Source organism: Chaetura pelagica, unplaced genomic scaffold, assembly GCF_000747805.2.
Source record: "Chaetura pelagica isolate M959 unplaced genomic scaffold, ChaPel_1.0 scaffold49, whole genome shotgun sequence".
Taxonomy (NCBI): Eukaryota; Metazoa; Chordata; class Aves; order Apodiformes; family Apodidae; genus Chaetura; species Chaetura pelagica.
This window is the reverse complement of record NW_009970715.1, coordinates 458,210-481,188: the sequence shown is the minus strand read 5'-3', so window position 1 is coordinate 481,188 and position 22,979 is coordinate 458,210. Positions and strand designations below refer to the sequence as shown.

General features: G+C 41.9%; 1 protein-coding gene across 1 annotated transcript in view; it reads left to right on the top strand.

Annotated features, from left to right (window-relative positions):
* Positions 1-22,979, top strand: part of CUX1 (cut-like homeobox 1) — a 200,071-nt gene that overhangs the window by 163,969 nt on the left and 13,123 nt on the right. Inside the window, exons 19-22 of the mRNA XM_010006050.1 lie at positions 1-268; positions 1,700-1,865; positions 2,564-2,620; positions 19,928-20,230. The exon at positions 1-268 is cut by the window's left edge and continues 15 nt beyond it. Of these exons, the coding sequence (XP_010004352.1) occupies positions 1-268; positions 1,700-1,865; positions 2,564-2,620; positions 19,928-20,230 (794 nt within the window). The remainder of the gene's footprint in view (positions 269-1,699; positions 1,866-2,563; positions 2,621-19,927; positions 20,231-22,979) is intronic.

Genomic DNA, 22,979 nt, shown 5'->3' with positions numbered 1-22,979 from the left:
AGAGTGGCCAAACGCTGAATCTCCGTACTCCCAGAGTTCTGAATTGAGCATGACTGGGGCGAGTCGCAGTGAGACACCACAAAATAGCCCCCTCCCTTCATCCCCTATTGTGTCTTTGTCAAAGCCATCCAAACCTTCAGTTCCTCCACTGACACCCGAGCAGTATGAGATTTATATGTACCAGGAAGTGGATACGATAGAGCTAACGCGGCAGGTCAAAGAAAAGCTAGCAAAGAATGGCATCTGCCAAAGGATCTTTGGGGAAAAGGTAAAGAACTGGTTCTCTCTTGTTCCACCAGTATTGTGAATGTGATTGTGCTCCTTACCTTGGTATGGAGCTCAGTTGAACAGAGGGGGATGTACCACACATGTCTTATGGAAAAATGTTGTTGCTTCGTGTGTTAAGCATTTAAAAAATCAGCTGACAAAGGCAAGCGTTGGGTTTCCCCTCTTTTGAGAATTGCAGAGGTTTTTATGCAAAGATTGGCTTCAGCCACTTCTAATTAGAAATGGGGCCCCTGAGTCTAGAAGCATTGAAAGCTGAAGCAATCATTATTGACACTCAATATTTCATGCCTAATGTCATGAATTCATGGAATATTTGAGTAATACCATTGTCATGACTGGAGAGTCTTAAATTTGTTATAAGTGAAGATTATGGACACAAGAGCATTTTTTCCTCTTTCTTAATATTTGGAAACATGCACAAGGGTATTTAAACAAACACATGGAAAATCCCCAACCTCTCCTTAGTCTTGAGTCAAGAATTCAAAGTCATTTCTTGGTGCTTGCTATCTCAGTGTGCTTGGAGATGTTTTTAAGCAATGTTTGATTACAGATACGCGATGCACAATAAGGCTTTCTCTGAAGTTCTCACATTGTGGGCCCTAAGCATGGAGCACGTGGGATTTCAGGGGGATCCCCAACCACCAGAAAACACCTCCCAGGCTATAAGAAGTGGTGGACATCTGGTGTTTCTTGTTCCTGTAAAGGACGGGATCAATGTAGTAGTATAATAGGAGCTGGCATCGCCCTATTACCTTTTCACTAAGATGTGAAATGAAAAGCCTGACCTCTTGGGGTCATTAAAGATCCCGTGGCAGCTTTCATTAAGTATGATTTTTAGCCTGTGTACCTGTGCTGAATTCCAGGCAAGTAATTGCATTCTGCCTGTCTGAGATTCCCCCTTTGCAGCAGTTGGCTGTATTCTTAAATATTTGCTTACATGGAACAGCTGCTGCTACAGGTGAGAACACACATCGTTATAATTCATTCCCCAAAAAATCAACCAAATATAGGCCTAGTCTCAAAAGTCCCAATTATTTTTGTTTGAGAACAAAATACATGCCAATCATTTCCTGTTTTATCTGCCTGTGTGTGCCTGGACTCTGTGTTTTTTCCTGTTAGAACTGATGAAAATATTTGACACAAATATGAAAAGCATGCAAATCTTGCACCATCTTTTGCTGTGCTGCTGCTCCGTTCCTGCAGGAAAAAAACCCCACACTCCAGAAGGAAACCACAGCAGGAGAAAAACATTTCCATCAATTACCTACATACGTCATTTTGCAGTTTTACTAATTGTCCACATAAAACCGTCTTGAGCGATACAGCAGTAAAGGAAACCAAAGTGACTTAAACCCCCCTCCCCTTCCACATCAAATGTGTTAACGTGCCATTCTTGGTTGCTTCACTTCAGGTATTGGGGCTGTCCCAAGGAAGTGTCAGTGACATGCTCTCCAGGCCAAAGCCATGGAGTAAATTGACCCAAAAAGGCCGAGAACCATTTATTCGTATGCAGCTCTGGTTGAATGGTGAGCTGGGACAGTGTGTCCTGCCTGCACAAGGGCAGCAACAAGGACAAGGTAATTAAAATTCCACTATGTTGTTTGAGTTGAGGAGGAGGAGGAGAAGATCTTTTTTTTGTTGTTGGTTTTTTTGTTGTGTTTTTTTTTAATTTGCACTAAGTGAGACTCGTGCCTGGTGCTAGTTGAGGTCCCACTGGACTGTCTAGGCCTTACTGGACCATCCAGGCTTTACTGGACCTCCTAGCCCAGCCAGTCCCTTATGGGGGACATGCAGGGAGTGTTTGTGAAATAAATGTTGGTTTTGGAGTAATTAATAAGCAGCAGTTCTCAAGTTCTTAATTAGGATGATATTATTTAGGCATGAATATGATACATAATATTAAAAATGTTGGCCAAAGAGCTGGAAAATCTTGTGTGCTGTTTCCTAGGGTTGTGCAGGGGGTTTTATTGTTCCTAGGAGTGTATCGATTGCTTTCTCAGGAGGTGAGCTAGAAGAGCTAAGCTTTACAGGGGGAATGCTGTGTTGCAGTTATGCTTTTATTGTGGCTCTGTCTCTTATCCTAATGCCTATTGATAGAGAAAGGCCAGACTAGAGTTTGGCCTCGGTTGTACCCTGATAATGCCACTGCCTCCCATGAGCAGTGTGTCCTGGCCAAGATCAGCAGTTTGCTATTTGTTGAGCCTGCTTACTGTTTAGTTTGTGGTTTGGCATCTCCTTTTATTGTTCCCTGATTTTCCTCTCCTCTCTTATCTAGTCCTTCACTCTGTGACATCATTACAGGATTCTCTACAGCAGGGATGTGCAAGCTCAGGTAATCAGCTGGTTTCAATGATTTGCTCTGAAATAATTCTCTGCTTTTGTTACGTTTCTTTTGCTTTGATGCCGAGAGGTTTCTTGCATTTTGTTGTATCATACAGGAGACCCTTCCATTTTTTTATTAATGCAGTTAATTCCTTGTTCTCTCCTTGTTGCTATGGCAGATGTAGGGAGTACACATATTTAGCTGCATATATTAGGTAAAGAGACTCTGTCTGATCTTAGAGATCATTTGCTCTGTGGGGGTTTTTTTGCCATAGTTCAGCTTATCAACTTGACATGTGACAATGGCTGTAAAACAAGCCTTTCGTTTGTAATGTGATCTACATGCTCCAGCTGCCTTACTTGCTGGCATATTTTTTTCCCACTTTCATTTGCACAAAATCTGCTTTGTTAATTTGAAGGTGAGGAAAAGACCATGTAATGTCTTTCTTTTTTAAGCTTCGTTAAATATTCCAAGCCAACCTTTTTTCTCCTCTCTCTCCCCCTTCTGTGTGCAAAAAAATAAAGGCAGGAAAAAAAAAAGAAAAAAGCAGATGCAGTAAAGCTGAGTGTCAAAGAGGAGTGGATTGCTAAAGGTTTTATAAGATGGCCACAGTATAGGAAGGAGGCTGGAACAGACCAGCTGTGTTCCTGCTGTTAGATACCAAACTCTACCCACACAGACTTGGTACCAATGAGATGCTTAACTGACGTAAACCACTCAGGCTGTTTTGTACTCCAGAAAAGTGCTTGTGCCCTGCTCTGTCCTTACAGCCAGTCCCCTGTTTTGGAGAATTGTTATTACAGGCTGAGTTGGGGTTGTTCAGCCATAAGATGAGAAGGCTCTGGGGAGACTTCATAGCGGCCTCCCAGTGCCTGAAGGGGCACCAGGAAAGCTGGGGAGGGGCTTTGGACAAGGGCAGGGAGGGAGAGGACAAGGGGGAATGGATTTAAACTGGAGGAGGGGAGATTAAGGTGAGACATTAGAAGGAAGTTTTTAGTGTGAGGGTGGTAAGACACTGGCCCAGGTTGCCCAGAGAAGCTGTGGCTGCCCCATCCCTGGCAGTGTTGAAGGGCAGGTTGGATGGGGCTTGGAGCAACCTGGGCTGCTGGGAGGTGTCCCTGCCCATGCAGGGGGTTGGAACTGGATGATCTTTAAGGTCCTTCCAACACAAACCAGTCTGGGATTCTATGAATTATTGCCTTTCAGGATATGGAGAAGGATGGGTTGTGCTCTTCTTCCACCTTTCTGCCATTCTGAAACACTTTTATTCTTTTTTCTTTTTTTTTCTGGAGCTTGCTGTGTTTATTCAGAGTATCCCAACCAAAGTGCTTTTTCTCAGTCTAGTGGGAAACTGTTTTGCATTCTAAAAGATTTTACTAGAAGCAAATCTGTTAGGATATTCCATCCACGTATTTCTTAAGAACAGTTGAAAATAAATAGATAAAAGCAAGCAAAAAAAAAACAACAATAAATGCCCCTGGTGAAAACAAGCCCTGAAAACAAAATTAAAATGGGAAAAAATTATTTGCAATCATAGGACTATTGTTACTTATAGCCAAGCATTTAGTGAACATGGAAATTTCCTGCAATGTTTTATACAGTGCTGTTCATTAAAAGCCTGCCAGAGAGTACTTTTTTGTAGCATCAGTACTATGCAAGAGTAACTGTTACAGTTATAAATGCCTAAGACAGCATGGAAAATATGAGTAATTAATTGTAGCCACTTTAAGAGGAATTTGAAATCAGAGGAGCTGGGAAAAGGCTGCATTGTTATTGCTAATCATCATATTTATGACTAACTGTAATTATAAAAGATGGAAAGGCAAGCCCATAGTATTAAAATCCAACCACCTTATAGATTCCCATGAGGATTGCTGGCAACTGAAAGTGATTTCCTTCAGGAAGTTCAGTTTTGCTGCTGTGATATTTTGCTCCCCTCCCACACTCCCAATCTCGTTTGTCAGTTCCTGCCCTTGAGCTCATGTTTGGTGAGGCAACACGTTCCTCTCGGCTAATAAAATCACATTATTGATGATCACCCTCCTTGGTTCCTTAAAGAAGACTTGCAAAGGAGCCTGTGCCCTTTTCTTCCTCCTTTCCAATGATTAAAACCAAAAGCATTTTATAAGAGTTTCTTTTCTTGGTGCCTTTCTCTGCACGAAGGAATAAGGAAGGTTGTGACACCGCCCAGAACAAAAGAGTGAAACCAAGTTATTTGAATGAGGAAGGGCAGTTTGGTAATTTTCTTTTCTTAGCAGCTGTTCTGTAATTAAAAGCACAGCAAACAGTTTGGAAAAGGTAATAATAATTATGCATTTGTGAAAGATCCTCCACTCCAGGGCAGAAGGGAAAAAAAAATAAAGACGGCTCCGATTTTCTGGTCTTCAGAGACATTTCCCAGGAAAATCAAGGCAGAAAAGGTTGCATACTTGTAATTTTAGAAAAGAAATTAATCAGAACAATTTTGAAATGCGAAAAGGTCTGGAGCCTTTTCTGTGTAACATAATTGGCTTGGAACTTGTTGAATGCATGAAGGGAAAGCAGTGAAATTAAACTAATACGTTCAGTGGCTCCTGAGTGCTTTGCCAAGAAGGTCTTCAGTGTACAGAGTGTCAACGTGCATAGTAATGTCTCAAACTTTTATTAGCTGTGAGTATTTTCATTACTGCTTGGCACTATTCTATCAAAGTAGCAGGATTTTCTGGATTTCTGACCCAGTTAGTTACACTTCTAGATCATAAGGTTTTGATTAACACCTCATTCATGAAAATCTGTTCTTTTGTCCTGTAATTTTCCGTTGTCACACGTGGACAGATGGACCCATCAGTCTTCTGTGCAGGGGAATGAAAGAATAAACATTCTATATATATGTGTATATATGTGTATATATGTATACATATGTACATACATGTGTATATGTACATATGTATACATATATATGTGTGTGTGTATATATTTTGAGATAGCGAAGAGAAGCCAGGATTGGTTTTCTTCTTTAAAAGCTGTATTTATTAATGTTGAAAAACAAACAGTCTGCACCAAAATTATAAGCAGATCCATATCTGTGTGTTCTTCCATCAAGGCTTTGGTGATTTTCTGCAAGTTTCAGTAATGTGTTTTACACAAAAATGGTGTCTGTACCCTAGGTGGCCAAAAATAGTATCACTGTGCCTTTTCTAACATTTTTTTCCTGTGTATTTCTTTCCACCTAAATGCTCCAATGCCCTTGGGTAAATGTGCCTTTTTAATGATTTATGTGTCAAAAGCATGGACCAAATCACATGGAAGAAAAAAAAAAAAGTGGAATTAGTGTCACCCAAGTGCATCAGCATTTTTTTCATGATGAATTTGGCCCTTATTTAGTTGCATTACTGATCATCAGGGCAGGGTTGGGTTTGGACAGGAGCCATGTGCCTGAAGAAGCTTTATGTACTTGGATGTTTCTCTAAACACTTGCACTGTATGTTGCTCTTACTGCTCTGTTTTATTTTGGGGTCTTCTGAGCATCTCTATGTCATAAAGGCAAAGCTGCTTTTTTTTGTTGCCATTGATTTCGTAACCACTCCCAGGAAAGCTGGATTTTTATTCACTTTTGTATTTATCCTCTGTGAAGGACATATACTCACTATATAGTACATTAAAGACTTGCAAATACTCAGTGGGAAAAAGACGTGCCTTTTTGGAATGTGTTTCTCTAAGGGTCTTCTTATGACCTAATGTGGAAATCTTCATTTGCCGATACAGCTGCGGGTGATCTCAGGGGATTTTGAATTTCCCTTCTGTTTGTCTTCCTTTCTGGGTATCATCCATCATTCCTAACCTCATGCTGCTTAGCAATAGTAACACTCATGGGAGTTGAAGAAAGGATTATAGCAGCATAAAATGGGGAGCTAATTAGAGCTTGTTTCAAAATCAGAATCTAGCTTGAGATAATTGCATATTATCTGGTGATTTAAAAACGCAAGATCTACTGTGTTTAGATCAACTACAAAATGCATAAAAGCTTTCTTTTCAAAATAAAACATTTGTAACAACAGGGAGATTACCTCTTATCCTCCCTTGAGAAAGACAATCTGGAAAAAAATCAGAATTCAATCTATGCTTTACTGTAGTTATGATATTGACAGGCATATTGTGGAATGATGGCAAATGCAGGTACCCATCAGATTTCTATTTATGTTATACATATTCCTGTAATATTTTTTCAGTACAAAAGCCACTGAGCAGGCAGGTAGTTAACTGTGTACTGGGTAGATGATCCCAGTTACCTAATAACAGAAGGATGCTCTCACATGGACTACTCTGAGAGACACAAAGTGGGGAGTGTGTTTCAGGCTAGCAATCCATATTCAGGATTGCCATCTTGATGCCCTGATGGGAGGAGCTCACGAGCCACATGGTGGCAATGGAGAAGCTCTTGCCCCCATTTCTCCATTGGTCATTATTATTTCCTTCATTCTCTTTTGTTCTGGAGAGGCAGAGCTGTCTGAGATGGTGCTCTAGAGCACCACTGGGAATAGCACATGGAGAGCTGAATCCTCATTACCTTGAGATCACACAAGTGATCAGTCCAGTGATGCTGACAGATCTTCCCAAATGTGAGCTGTTTTTCGTTGAGTCAAAAAGGAGAGATTGTTTTGCAGGCATTTACTGGCATTCCAGGTTAATAAAATGGTATGACATGAAATGTTTGTGGTTAAGGCTGTCTATAAAAATGGAAGAGAAAGGAGATCATGTGGCTTTTAATAGCTAAGTAGTTGGACTGCAGGAATTCCCTGCATTTATATTTGATGATCAATTTTTCAATCTTTCCATTTGATTGAGAAGGTTGTCTCCTTTTGTGCTAGGTGCAAATGCATTTTTCAAGTTTGAAGCTGAACAACTAAGTCAGCCAAACATTTCTCTTCCCTGCTAACCCTGAAGCACTCTGGCCCTTATTGGTGAAGTTTCCACATTCTTTCTGTGTGCTTTGAGATCACAGCTCTGAAGCAGTTGGCCTTGACTGTCTTGATTTCAAACCATAGGATATCAGTTGGCTCCTCTTAAGGGCAGCTGTTGTAGTCTGTCTGTAATATGTGTGATCATGTCTGTGCCATTTCCCTGACATTTGGACCATGAAAACCTTCCTGGCAGCCTTTCTGGTATCAATAAAGCTGGGAGAAGCACTGTCAAGGCATCTTCCTGGGACCTGAAAGTGAAGTGTGAAGTCAGTGTTTCAAGTTCATTCTTAATACAACATCAGCTATCATCAGTAGCCATCACCTGGTCATTTCTGCCTCTTGCCTGTGTCTGTCCTCCCCAGGCTGTCTTGCATGGCCATGGTCCTTTGTCCATCCATGGTGCTTTGCAAGTAGTGTTTGTAAAGAAATTCCTGTCCTGAGTATATTCTTTTCTGGCCTTGAAGCATCTGGTGATGAAACTTGCAGAAGATGACTCCATCCTCATTGTTGTCATAGCTGTAATCTTATAAAAGTGCTAAAGTAAAACATGTCATGATAAAGGGATCAGTATTTTCTAGGCAGATATTCCTTGCAGCTGCAGAGCCCCAATACACTTCTCATGTTAATATGACAAAGAGGAGACTCATGCTGGATTCTGAGGACAAATTTAATTCACTCTGAAGTGTGGTCATGGGTTCATTGCATTCACTTTGGAGAAGTTTCTCAGTCAAGTTGCAGCTCTGTTTTATTTCTGTGGTTGATTTGGGAATGTGGATGCTTTACGCTCGCTCCCCTTCGGTGTGTGGGAAAAGATCTCCAAGCAGCAGCATTTTGTCTGGCACACTCATGCTTCAGTCTCCAAGTCTTCATTTTAAAAATTAGAACTAACGAATGAGTATGTTTTTTAAGCTCTCTGAAAAAAAAACAACTTCCCTGCCCATTCTTGCTGCTGTGCTTCTCAGGTAGTTTTTAGGAGCACCAGTTAAGAATAATAGTTGCTAATGAGCAGATGTAGTTTGTGGCTATGTGCTTCCAGGGAAACTTCAACCTCAATCTGAGCATGTAAATTCCTTGAACTCTCTTCAGGCTCTGTTTAAAAGAAGCCATGGCCGTTGGATATTAGAGCTCTGTAAGTTCCACTGTTCATCATTTCATTACTTATTACTCTGTGTCATTAATTACCAGCATTTTCTTTTCCCTCCGCTTACGCATTTGGAGACGAGCAGCCTCCTTTGGGGAGGGGGCCCACGTTACCTCCCCTCCCCTCTTCCAGGCATGGGGGCTTCTGCTGCCAGCTGCTAACCACAGAGGAGCTGGGTAGAAAATGAGGAGCTGATACGTCAGAAAGCCAAATATAAAAATAACTGGAGCAGCACTGAAAGGCGGGCAAGGCACGGGGAGGCCAGGCAGGGGCTGGGGTGATGGCCAGGATCTGTCCCCCGTGGGCTGGCAGCTGCAAAAGAGGTTGGAAAAGCTCATCTCTGAAGGGGGCTGATATTTTTCTCTTGGTAATAGGAGGCTGTGGCAGCTGGCAGAAGCTCACGTTGGTGGTCTTGTGGGAAAAGGAGGGGGCTGCAGGTCCAGCCCCTGTGCCCACGTGGCTGCCAGCGGTGGGATGGAGGTGGCCATCGTGCCCTCGGCTGTCCCCGGGCAGCAGCCCAACTGCTGCTCAGCAAATTACAAAATGCTCCTCCAGGGGATGAAAATTACCTTGCTTTCAATTCAAAGAACAGATAATGGGCTATTTTCCTCCCAAAATACTGGAGAAAAGGTGTGCTAGCACCAAACACGTGGGTGTTATTCCCATCTTACAATGGGGATGGAGCTACAAGGCAGCTGTCTTCTCCACCAAGTAGCTCTGAAAGAGGGAAATAAACAGCCTGTTAGACTCTTAACAGGATCCTCTTCTGATTATAGTTATATATTACTTGATAGCAAATCATTCCCAAGAAGAAAAAATGGAAAATTACCAGAAAAATGTGTATCTTCTAAGTTACCTTCTGGCCTATTCTTTGTATTAGGAGGAAAGGAGAAAAACTGATTATTTTGTCTCACCTAATTTGATGAGTATTGGAGGTTTTTAAATTTGCCAGCAGACATCCAGAGAAACAGAAATGAAAGAATCCAGTGATTATTTAAAATCTGATAAGAAACACAACTTGCATGGAAAACAAAGTGGATTTCAAATCAAATTTAAGCAAAAGTCAAAATAGAAAAATATCCAATGAATAAGCCTAATGAAAGGGAAAAGTATTAATGAAAATAAGAAATGTGAAATAGGCCTGATCAATAAACATCCCACGTTTGTACTTAACAAAGATACTGCTAATAGCAGTTTAAAATGATGTTTGTTTCTTTGGCTTCATCTGTGATGCCCTATCATGGGCTTGGAGAGAGGGTTTGTTCCCCAGAATAACTCCAGCACTGTTTGATACCATTTTTTGGCAAAACCTGGCTTGACAGACTCTCCCCAGGTACAGGCAGTGCCCAGGGTCTCTCTGGTGAGGTTGTCCCAGGACAGTAAAGCTGCTTTGAAGAGCAGCATTGTCCTGGTGAGGTGTTCTCACCAGCTCTCCTCGCAGGTAGCCCAGACTGGCTGCCAGAACCTGGGAGGTGGTCCCTGCTGGTGTCTTCTCCTGAGACATCCCCCTTTCCTTTTAGCTTGCTGAAGGGAGGTTGGGATGGGTGCAGCAGTGAGACCTGCCCCCTCCTGCTGCTCTCAGCTTGATTTTGCAGACACGAAGGTGTGAGCTGAGCTGCAGTTCAACTACAGTTGGGGTTTATATTTGTTTCTCTCTTTTGCCCCTCTGGAACTTGGGTCCTAAAAATAGTGCAAGTTTGAACTGGCAGATGTTTCATTTGTCCTTTACGAGAGGACCAAAATTAGCCTCTCATTTGGCACCTAAATAAAGCAGCTTAGCTGCCTTGATGTGAACTTTGCAATTACTGTCTATTGAAGTTGCAACGTTTTGTTGTGTTGGATGAGGATTTATGTACCTAAAAATCCACCAGACCTTGAAAGAGAGAGGACAAACAAGAACGAGCCCAACTGATTTCTTTTCAGGTTTTTGGGTTGGCTTGTTGTGCTTTCTCTGGTCTGAGGCAGGTGGGGTTTTTCCTGAGGAAGGTTTTGTTTGGGGAAAAACAAAACAACACAACAAACCAAAAGCAACTTGGAAACGCTCAGAGCTGTCTATTGTAAAGGGGGGGGGAAAAAATAATCTAATAAAAGGACAGCTCTGGTTTCTCCAATTTTCAGAGAAAAATCTGCACAGAATGCCTGAAGCTGGGTTAGCAGTGGGACTCCCCAGGGGCAACAGAAAGATGTTATAATCAATTACCACATCATAACACTGATGTATGATAATTACTGAGTGTTCCTCCTGAGATAGTGCAGCATTTGGCTGGGATGCGGCTCTTTCATGGTCCACTGCCTGATTAATATGCAAATAATAGGCTGATTGCATGATGAATGCAGAAAATGAGTTCGCTGATAACGTGAGCACCGAAGCGGGAAGATGATAAATTACTTTTACTGACTGTCCTACATTAAGTACCCTTTCTCAACAATTTTATCACAAATTAAGTAAAGCAGTATGGGGAGATGATGAGGATGTGTAAAATAATGTACCTTAATAGCTTTTATAATATTGTTGCCTACAATGTAAATGTCATTTTGTTGTAGTACTTCAGCCCGTGCTCCTCCTGAAGAGGAGGGTGCTTTGGGTATGGCCATGGTCAGGGTCACTCTTCATCAGCTGCTTTCTTCTGAGAGGAAGAACAACCCTCCATGCTGTGGATGTTAGATGGGACTCCTCTGGTTGGGAAGGAAGGCAGTCGTTAGCCTGGGATCCATCCCCTGTGGATCTTGCCCATAGCAACTGAAATGTCCACATTGTTTAGTGGGGGAGATATATTTCAATACAGTGCACAGATGAATTCTGCTTCCTGCTCCTGTCTGGAGCAGGCAAAAGGTGAAAATCTCAAAGGAGGGTATAGAAATACCTTCACACTCAGGCTTACCACAGAGGAGGACAACAAACAGTCATAAACATGGCAACGTGTTACAATTAAGTCTCTAATCACAAGGTCAGCAAGTCAAGAAAGACCATAAACTGCAGCAGAACCTCTAAAAGCTCTAACCCTGTTTTCTAAAAGGTACTGTGCACACATTTCTTTTGATTATACTAAGAATAGAACTATGTGGGGTTGTGGCATCTTGATTGATTGCTTTCATGACATATTTGTTTTAATATTCAGAAAATCCTTAATAAAGCTTCTGCAGACAAGCTGGTTTAATAATAAGGTTATTGAAAATATTTTCCAGCAGTTATTTCTAAATATTGACTTCTGACTAAGTTACAGAAACACAGGAAAATCTGAATATTAAAATACAGATTAGCAGAGTAGAGCAGTGTCTTTTAAGCAGCCATGATTTTGCCATTAATCACCTCATTTAAAACCTGATTTATTTTTAGAAAGGATTTTCTAATTGTTTAAAGATTATACCTAAACCCAAGAAATGATCATCCAGCACTCTTCAGTGCAAAGAGTCTGCTTTTGGCTTCAGAAGTTAGGCATGATCAGGTAACCATTTGAGGAGGTTCTCCCCACATGCTTGCTGTGTTGTTTACCTCTTCCCTAAACATCCACTTTTGGCCAGTGGGACTGGGGAAGGATTTGGGGCTGTTGGTCTGACCTGAGCATTGCTCTCATATTTCCAAGTGTGTCTCTACATCCAGCTGAAAAAATTCTCAAGTTCCTTTTCTTTTTCCTTTGTTCATTGTAAAGTAACACTTCAAATCATGGCTATAGAGACACCTCGTTCTTCTCTCTGGGCCGTTTCAAACAAGTCCCTTTAATGCTTCTTAGCTGGAAGTCTTTTTCAGGTGATGTGGTTGTGGCAGGGGTTGTTGTGTCTGTTCCAAAGTCCAAGAGATCTCAGTGCAACTTGTAATTTAAATTGATTGACTCCAGTTGTACCTTTCTGCCCAAGATTCTGGACGTCCTGGATGTTCAGCCCTTCACAGCTGCTTGTTCTCCCCACCTGATCCCATCCAGCCAAGTACCTGAGTCTTCCCAACTCAGTAGAAGTTTGATGGTTTGAGTGTTTGCAGCCTTCCAGGTGTCCAGCTCTCCGTGATACTGCTCAGCTTTCCTTCCCACACAAGCATTATATTACTAGAAATGCAAAGATAACATCATTATTGAAAATGCAACATTAAATTGCAACAATACCTGGTAACCCTTGAACAATACTCAGAAGCAGTTTTTTCCAGGTACTTCTAACATTTGCCCTGATCATGCAGATAGTTCTGTGTGCTCCCATCCCTCAACACAGAAGGGGGACCTTTATTTTCCGTATTGCCCCAGTAATTCCAGAATTAAGCAAATCTGGTTTCCTCCCCTGTCAGAGCAGACACACATACATCTATACACTTTCCTAAAGGGATTTTCTTTTGATCTCTCCCCTCACCCACATAAAATTTCCCTCTGAGCCGAGACCCAAAATAACGTTTCCCTCAAAGTTGCAGCATTTGTCCAACAGACAAACAAAATCTCCAGGGTCCTAGTGGGAATGTATAATTGTAACCATAGCAAGTGCCTGCAACTCTTAAGTGCACGTACTTGAATACTTTACATCATCATATATGCACAGTGCAGGGAGGTTTGTATACTCCCTACATATTCCTGTGGGAGTTTATAACTGTAGGGAGGATCATTATTTTCAGAAGCCACATTAATTTGCAAATTGTGGCTGGGCAGGGTTCACTCACTTCAAGCAAATCCACCAAAACCACTACCTGAGAGGAAGCATTCTGCTTTCACAGGTATTTTCTTTGAATTAGTCAGAAGAGGGATGTGTTGCTGTGCTGTTCCACAAAGGCTGATCGGGTTCATTGCACAGCTCAAACTTGCAGTGCACCACTGTTCACGAGGGGAGTTGTTGTGGTGCCTTAGAAGACCTTGCAAAGGCAGCCAGTGCGAAAGGTAAAAGGACATAGAAGGTTGGAGAACAAGATTATCTCCCTGAAATTGTCAGACCCTGAGGAACAGAATAACATGGTTGTCCTGAGGATGTTGCTGTTGATCAGCTGTGTGGTCAGGTCCTGATTCCCAGGGCAACATACGTGGGGTTTTGGTTTAGAAATTGGATAGAATGGGCAGCCTAATCATTCGGGGGGAAATGGAAACTAATCCAGTCCCAGTATGAGACACTTTGATCTCAGGCAACCCGCCAGGTCTGTTGTCCATTAACTCGTCTGCACGAGGAGGTAAATGCAGGCCCTGAAGTAGCAAATGCTCTTTTAAGAGGTTGCTGAGAAATCTCCTGTCCACATTTATCTGCTTTCATCTTCCTTCTTAATCTGCTGTAAAGGGAACAAGCAGAGCTGGGGCTGCTTTGCTGCCCTCCCGCTCCGCTCTGCACAGGACGCGGCGCTTCTCCCCGTTCCTCCACCAGGAGTTTGGGATTTGACTCGTTTGGTATGAACCTGAAGCCTGAGCTCTGGCCAGTAGGAAAAGTGGTGCATCAAAGCAAGCGCCAGTGAAATCATGTTTGGGTTCTTGTCGGAATGTCACAGAGTACCCTGTCATTTTGTTTTAGCAACTTGTCCTTCCAAACGCGCAGTTCGCCTTATGGCACGCCAGCAGTAAAAATGTCACTTACAATAATTACTTTTTGGTGAAAATGCTTGCTGACTTCCTACCTTCAAGCTGTTTTTTACACAGTGGGGAGATAATAAGAAATGACTTTATCCTGACTGCTCAAATGAACACTAAATGGAATTTAGGTTATTATTACTGCAGATAGAAGGCTGTGTATTGAAATTTAAATAGTGGATCAGATAAACTACAGAGATTTGTCTCTGAAAATTATAGTGGATCTGCTCTTTCAATCCAGTTTGCTCTGAAACTTCAGGCAGCTGTTGTCTGCCTGCTGCCTTTAGAATATATTTTTCATAATCCTTTTAGAGGCCCCTGAATACCTTCTGTGTTTTGCGTGGTCTTCCCCAGCTTTGTCATGTTCTGAACCTCGTCCCCCATGAGACCTTTTGCAGCTTATTAGCTAACCTTGTATTAGCAACAAAGGTTGGGCAGGTTGTTCTCCCAGTGGTTCCTCAGCTCCAAAAGTACAGAGTGCTCTTTACAGGCAGGTGAGTGTGCTGGAAGGAGAGGCTCTGTGCCTTGAGCCTGTGTTTTGTGCTTGCAAATTCAGACGATCTTGTGCAGATCTTTGCTCTGAGCTTATGATTTACAAGTGGATGGAAAGTCAATTTGCTGCCATGGCTGGAGGAGTTGAGGCAGAGTCTGAGGAAAAGTGTCAACCCTGCAGCTTTCAAAATGCAGTTCAGGAATTCCACAGGAGGGATCTGCCCGTGCAGGATGCCTCTGGGAATGGTGAAATGGAATCCATGGCTCAACACTGCTCTGTCATCTGGATACGTCCGTTGAGGGGACATATCCAGGACTGGTGTCAGGACATGTAGACATCTGTGATTTTTCTGGGGAGGCTGTAGCAGGCATCACCTGCAAGTCCCTATATCTGAGGAGTCCTGAGCTTCGGAAGGAGGGTCCAGCTGGAATGTGTGGTGGCTCTGAGATGTACTGCTGCTCGGGCTGTGTTGGTTTACTGCCTGTGGTCAGGGGAGTTCCTGTACATCACAAAAACAGTCCTTCTTCACCAGTACCTGCAGTTTGATGTCTCTGATTGCTGAGCTCATGTAGGTGGTCCTGAGGAGTGCCCTAATTGCAGGAGGGGAACCCAGTGCAGCCTGTGCTTTGTTGCACCCTGCAGGAATTTTGTCACCTTACGCTATCAGAACATGATGAGACCTTGTAGAGGAATGTGTCAGGTTGATTCTGTGTTGGGAGAAGTGTTTTCAGGTAATTTGCAGGCCACCTGGGATAAGCAGAATCCAAAATGTTCTATAATCAGTGTTCAAGCAGTTCAGGACCCAGGATCCAGTGCTGGGGTCCTCACCCAGGCATGGGATGGGAAATCTTGTAATTGGAGAAGAATAAGAAAATCTAATGTTAAGCTCAGAAAAACAGTTGTAAAATTAACTGAGACTGGAACTCTGTTTTCAGACTTTCTCACATTTTTCAAAACACTGTCATGATAGAATCTATGAGGAAGGTGTAGAGGATGGATGGAACAAAAGTATGACTTGGCTTCATCCATTGGGCTAATGAATGCAAGATGACAAAAGACTTTCTGTGTTGATATAATTAAGGCAAAGTCATTTTGTTGTGGTTCTCAACCAGTTTTGTAAAATGCTTGGACAGACCCTACTCCTATATGCTACATTGTTTGCAAAGTCTGTGTAGTTTCTTAACTCATAACTAGTAACAGGTGGGGAGGGAAATGGACAAGCTGTGATGGAGGTTTGGGGTTTCATTGCAGTAAGATGGGCATTCAAGCAGCAGTTTTATATTGGAAGAAATGTATTTTAAGAGACAAAGAAGTAGCTGTCTAATGTTGGCTTGTTTCCCTTCATTTATGTATCTTCATTTTAGATTAGATGTCTCTCTAGTATTGCAGTAGGAAAAAACAAAATTGAAGAATTTCCTGAGAGTAAGGACCATGTGTTCTGCTGGGAGGGATGTGGCCCCAAGTACAGTTCTCTGTCATTTGCCAACTGCATCAGATGTGTTTGTGTCTGTGAAGACATATTTGCCTTCAGAACCTTGAATGCTCATGTTCACTCTGTGGTCATAGCTCTCTTGCTGGGAAGGAGCCAGTGCTGGCATTGCAGTTGTTCCCATGATTTAGCTATGAATGGAGGCCAATTGCACTTGCCAAAGATTTCCAATTGCTGGCCCATTTATGCAGACACCACTTCCCAGCCCTTGATTTGCATTTGATTATTATTTTCTATGCTGCATATTTGAATGTGCTTTTAAAAATTGGTTGCATGGTAGAGCCTTTGCCCTCTTGTGACTCAGTTACACTTGCAGCTCTAGCAGGTTTGGATCATTTCTTTTATTTACACACATTTATGGTGTATTTGAATCATAACTTACATTTGTCAGCACATTTCCTGATCATTTAAAATTGTCATGTTAAACTGATGGGTCTTCTTCACATGCTCAGGACTTGATGGGCACAATCTTTCCACCAACATAGTTTGGGGACAACCTGTTTATTGGAGATCTTTCTTCCATCTTCTACAAAGCACAGGGCATGGCTCACTTCTCTGGCTACCCCAGACTTTAAAAATTCCCAGGTTCTGCAATGACCTCCTCACTGATGATGTTCTTGATCTTTCCAGCTTTTCACTTTGTTTTTGAAACTTCTGGGCTTTTGCTTCAGGTCTTAAGCTGGGTACAGGCTGCTGGAAAGCAAAATGCAGCACCCCTTTGGTATAGCAAAGTTGATCTGGAATTTATTAAAGTAAATTTATCAATAAATGGTGGCTGTGGGGCTTGCAGGTTGGGCATGGTGGGACACCCACAGCCTGCTGTGATGCAGTTTTATCCTTCCATTGACAAAATGATCTCTTCCTCACTGACAACAAACATGTAAACGTTCCATTGAGGTCACTTATGCACTCGTAAGAAACTGCATCACTCTTAAGTTAGTGCTATTCTTCAGTGAGGTCTGGGGTTAAAAATACAGAATATGTTTTAAAGGGGGAAGCTTTCAATGTGTTATTTTCATTGGAAATGCTCAATTGCTACTTATGAAATCCTAATACGTATTTTTCAGATGTCCTGAATTTCTTTCTTTGTCCTGTGAGGAACTTGAGAGAAATGAATACAGACCAATTATTTCATAAACCATGTGAAATGGCTGTGGATTGACAGTTAAATCTCTGATAGTGAATACATTCAATTTTCCCCTTTGTTCTGTCAGCAGTCACTTGTACTCTAAATGTCTATTTAATTTTTAAGTAGATTAACAGGAAATGTTTGTATTATTTGATTATTGAATTGACTTTTCCAAATAATGGACCTTTTCCTCAAATATTTATGTGATCTGGAAAATGTTTTATGTTTTTTTTTTCTCCATCAAGAGAAAATGCTAAAGATGAATGGGGAACATATTTTGAGTTATTTGTGGTATATGCACATAATGCCTCATCTGACATCACTGTGCACTTGCCTTTTGGTGGAGGGGGGGGATGGATAAAAAGCAGTTTGTCATCTGTACTGCCTTCCAAAATTAGATTGTGATAATCCTACCTTTTCTGAGTAAATAAGCAGCAGATTGGTCTTTAAAATGAAATTCAAGTAAGCTCTTGATGTGTGATATAAAAAATAAATAAGCTAATATGTGAGCAAGAGAGAGCATTTCAGTGATAGATGATAATAGAGATTACCTTTGTTGTTTACATAATTAGGCTGGTCAGGGAGAGAGAGCAGAGGGAGAAAGAAGCCTTGGTGTAAATGCTTTTGTTTAGTCCTGTGTGGTTGGGCTTGTTTGTTTGGGGTTTTTTTATGGTTTGGGGTTTTTTTTCTGCACTCCTTCTGTGCATGTGGTTTGCAGTGCACAGGTGAGGAATTGTAGAGGAAATTTGCAGCTGCTCTAGTTATGCAGGAAGATTTGGATAAGCTGGCACAGGGGACAAAATTAGAGGGAACTCGAACGAACGCCGTGCAGTTTATTAGCTGGGCAGCCATAATTCTGACCTTGCTGTGGGTTAAAGGACACAGACCTGAGAAGAAATCTGTTTATCATGTAGGGAATTCATGCCATCCCTGACAGAGTACAGTGAGCAAGATGGATGATCTGCCAAATTGGTCCCTCGCATGGGTGAATCAGGGCAAATTTACAGTACAGCTCCCGTGCTGCTCCTGATACAGAAATAACATTTGCTGGGTTTTATATTCAGTTGTATGATGACCTAGGGTGAACAGAGGAAAGAAATAAGATTTGTAGTATCCCCATTGCCTTGAGAATTTATATGCACCTTGCTTTCCTCCTATGGCTGCCTCCTTTCATAAAATGCTAAGGAAAAGGTCCAGTTGCTTGGTTTGAGAGAACAACTTTATGGGAGTGTGCCAGGGAACCTCTCGTCCATGAAGGCTTCTGGTACCTTGAACAACACCATTACACTGTGCACCCTGCTTCATTTGAACCCTGCTCTAACTGGTGTAGTCTTTTCCTTTAGGTTTTAGGATGTGTTTCCATGCATGTTCTCTTAACAACTTGACAGCATTTTGGATAACAAACTTGGAAAATGGTGACATTTGCTATTGCCCATTGCTGTGGTCGTGGCAGGACCTGCCCCTGCAGGGTGAACCACTCTGGTTGCAGTGGTGCAGTGCTGAGGAAAACACAGTTCTGGTAGAGGGACTAAGTTTTTGATGTGGACTGGCCTCATCCTTGTACAACTGAGAGCACTGAGCCTCCCAGATCTCCCAGATCTCAGGGTAGATCCACTGGTGTATGAACTGGAGATACATGCCACTATCTGTGTCAAGTAATGAGATGTGAGACAGCAAGGAGGAGGAAGCAGTCCCACCAGAATGGGAAAGAACTGTGAATGGTGGAATCAATTGTGCTCTTTGTCTTTTGAAGGCAAATGTTCTTCTAAAGCACATTGTGTACATGTTGCTTTAAAAAATGTTTAGTCTGTACCCTTAGATGTCTGGATCTTCTGCATAAGCTCAGTTGGTACATTCCATTAGAGAGAAATGTGAATTTTTTAGGGGAAGACAACATTCTGTACAGAACTTATTGTTGTTGGCAAATTAACAGATTCAGAAAGCTTTCTTTTAAACAAAGTGTCACAATAACAGATTTGAATGTCTCCTGATCCACTAGCTGCCTTTATGTTAGATTCTCAAACATGTTAATTAACACAACATAATTAAAAACTGTATTTTAGTCTTGTTATTTTGGGGCAAAGAGAAGTTAAAAAAATGTGATGCCAGTGATAAAAAACTGTATGAAATCAATAACACTCTCAACATACAAAGTTGTATCAGTTGTAGAAAATCCCTCGTTGACACTACAAAATAGTGGCTGAGTTTCTTACAAGTCACAGGAGGCTTAAGCCAGTCTATAGTGGTAGATTTAAGAGCATCCTTATAAAATGTTGTGGAAAGTAAAGCTGTGAGATTTCCTGATCAAGCAAATTTCTTGCAACCTCTACAGACTGTTGCACTTCATTTTCCTCTGATTTTTATTTGTATCTGTACATCTTGTCTTTATAAGAAAGCAGAGATGACTCAAGATAAAATTAGAAAATATTTCTGATTCTAAAAAGAGGCATTTTAGTAACCAAGTCATAATAAGTAGCATTTTGCATACTTAGGCATTTCTTTAAGTAGGTAGAATATGAATGAGAGGGAAAGTTGAATATCCTGCAATCAAAACATAACAATTATGCTAAAGTGGGGGCTTTTTTTCTTTTTTTAATTACAGAAAGCACTCCAAAGACTTCTGCCAGTTGCAGTCCTGCTCCTGAATCTCCTATGAGTTCCAGTGAATCAGTGAAAAGCCTGACTGAATTGGTACAGCAGCCCTGTCCTGCTATAGAGACAAGTAAGGATGGCAAATCCCAAGAATCTAGTGAGCCACCTGCTTCAGAATCCCAATCTACAACACCTCTGCCACTGTCGGGCCACTCAGCACTCAGCATTCAAGAGCTGGTTGCCATGTCCCCTGAGCTGGACACCTATGGCATTACCAAAAGGGTCAAAGAAGTGCTAACAGACAACAACCTTGGTAAATCCCTTTCTTCTCATTTCTTGGCTGGAAATAAGTTCATGCTTTTATTTTTAGGCTATATCTCACTAGATGCTTACACCAATACTTGGGTTTGACTCTGGCCTAAGCTTGAATCTGTTAAAAAAGATTTTTATTTTCTTGTAAACCAGTAGAAAAATCCTTTCAGATTGTCACACTCTACTGAAAGTGTCCTTGTACCCTTCCTCTTCTTAAGCTCTGCTCCTGGCTCACCAGCCAGATGCTGCTCCCACCTCCCTAAAACAGTCCAGCAGGCTGTCAGGAAGACCAAAACCAGTGAGATCTCCCCTTAAGAAATGCTATTTTGCCCCCTGCTTATAGATTCAAGGCATAGGTGAAGTAGAGAAGTCCAGCATGATTGAGGAGGGAGGTGCATAGAAGCAGAAGCACAACCTGCCTGTAGGGCTGGGAGGGTAAATTCAGACTCAGTTGAGGTTTAGCTGAACCTGTGTATAAGTGTATGGGGCCATTTGGTTATTTTGCTTAGAGGTGTGCCAAGCTGAGGCTGCTTTTTCTTACCTTTGAGGTTTTGGGTGTGGAATTAAGTGTGATGTTGGCATGGCTCTGTATTTGGGATAGTCAAAGACAATAACCTGATCTGAGTATGGGAAATTCATGCTCAATACTGCCTCTATGCCTCTAAATCACTAGTTTTTAATATGTATTTAACATTCCTTCCCTCACAAGGCATTGGGAAACCTTTAGGAGTCCTTTGAAGTCTCTAGTGGGAAGGCAGTGAGGCTGCCCCAGTGTTACCTGCATGTGCTTCTGGGGCTTAGCATGGGATTCATCTCACCTGCATTTACATGTTCAGAGTAGATGTCTGAGACAGTTGGGATGAATCATTCCAGGTTTGATCCAGTCACTACAGATGGGGCCAAAAAGATAAGTTTAGATTTAGACTGCTGCTGATACTTAAGTGAAAAGAATGCCATCCATATCACCTGAGCATTATGACTGGATAAGTAAACACTCCTTTACTTTAGTATGTACAGAATCCTTTTTTTGACTAGACACAGAATAACGTGTTACTATATTAGATTATTTTTTTAAAAGGGGAAAAATACTGGGATGGGGGAGGTTGCAAGTTCTCATTTAACATAATCTGGGGCAAAAGAAAATGGACATACCCTGCATGAGATTGTGTTCCACTGAACACAGCAGAATAACTTTCTCATTAACATTGGCATGGGCAGATTATGGTTGCTTGTTCAGTGGAGATAATTTAGAGATAAAGCCACAAGTTCTGGTAAGGGTTTGCAGGTTCAAGCCCCTAGTTTTTGGGCAAAATACTGTTGAGTGCTGTGCCTGCTCTGGTATTCCAGAGAGGTTTGAAAAAGTATTTTTTGTTTACATTTGCTTTGATGCCATTTTTACTTAGTCTTTTTTATTTCCCATGATTTTTGTTTTCCTACAGTGTGGCTGACAAGCCTAAAAAGCAGCAGAAGAGCCAGGAAATGTGCCCCAAACTCTGCATTAGGTGTGGAACCAGTTTCAATGTCTCCTTTTGCGCCCTCAGTGTGCTAGTGCACCAGACTGACCCAAGTGCACAGATTTCTCTGTCTTAGGCCACAGAGCCTTGTGAACCTGTCTTGAGCAACTGGTGGTGGCTCAGTTGTTCCAATGTCATCGGCCAGTAAAGACCACGGTTGTGCAAAGCCACTCAAAGCTGTGTTGGGCAGGTCTCTCCTCCCATGCCTTTTAGCATTTGTTCAACAGTCACCATTTTAGCAAACAGAGCTGGCAGCATGAACACTGAGATGTTGCTAGTACTGCTAGTCCCAACTGTCACACTATTATCAGTGATTCCCTGTTGGGCAACATATAATTTAGGTACAGAGGGAAGGAAATGCAGTGAGCTATTGAAAGAATGAAGTGGTGGGGATTTTGCAGAGAAAACCAGGAATAACCATGAAAGCAGTATCATTTACAGCAAGTTTTTTCTGTGAGAATCTACATCAGTGGGAGCAGGGAAGAAAGATACTGGGAAAAAAAGATGGGGAGAATTTGCAGAAGTTGAAGGAAACCTGTAAAAGATATCAGGGGAAAAAAGATGTGAAGAATTAGCAGAAATTTAAGGAAACCTATAAAAGATATTAGGGAAAAAAAGATGTGAAGAATTAGCAGGAGTTTTAGGAAACCTGTGCTTAAAAATATTCCAGTTATTAATAGCTCTCTGATGAAGATGGAGTGTGATACACCTGCTGCCTCCTGAGAATGATCTCTTAACACATTCCCCTTTAGCATGGGAGGCTGTCAGGTGTTTGATCCTGTCCTGACATATCCTGGGATAAAATCAATGACACACACATCTTTAGTGTTGTCCTTAACACCTGGAGAACATGATGTTACCTCCTTCCACACTTGCATTTTTAATTTTTAGGCTGTTTGAAGCCCATTTCCTTCAGCAGCATTGCTAGAACCTGCACCGGGCTGCTTGTTTCTGGCCTTTTTTTTCTGATTTATGCTGATATTCCTGTTTGGGTGGCCACACAATAAACTGGACCAGTTGATCTGAGTCAAAAGTGACCATTTTTTATTTTGTAGGTTGGTTTGACTTGGATCAGTTCACTGCTCCAATCTGCTGTGCAGCCACACGGGCAGTTGCAGGGGCCACACTGACACTGCACAACCACTGCCCGAGCTCCATCAGCTGCTGGAAGAAATGCTGCTCCCATTGCAGCCTGAGCACAGCCTGGGCTTAGAAACTGTGGGGGATGTTGAAGGG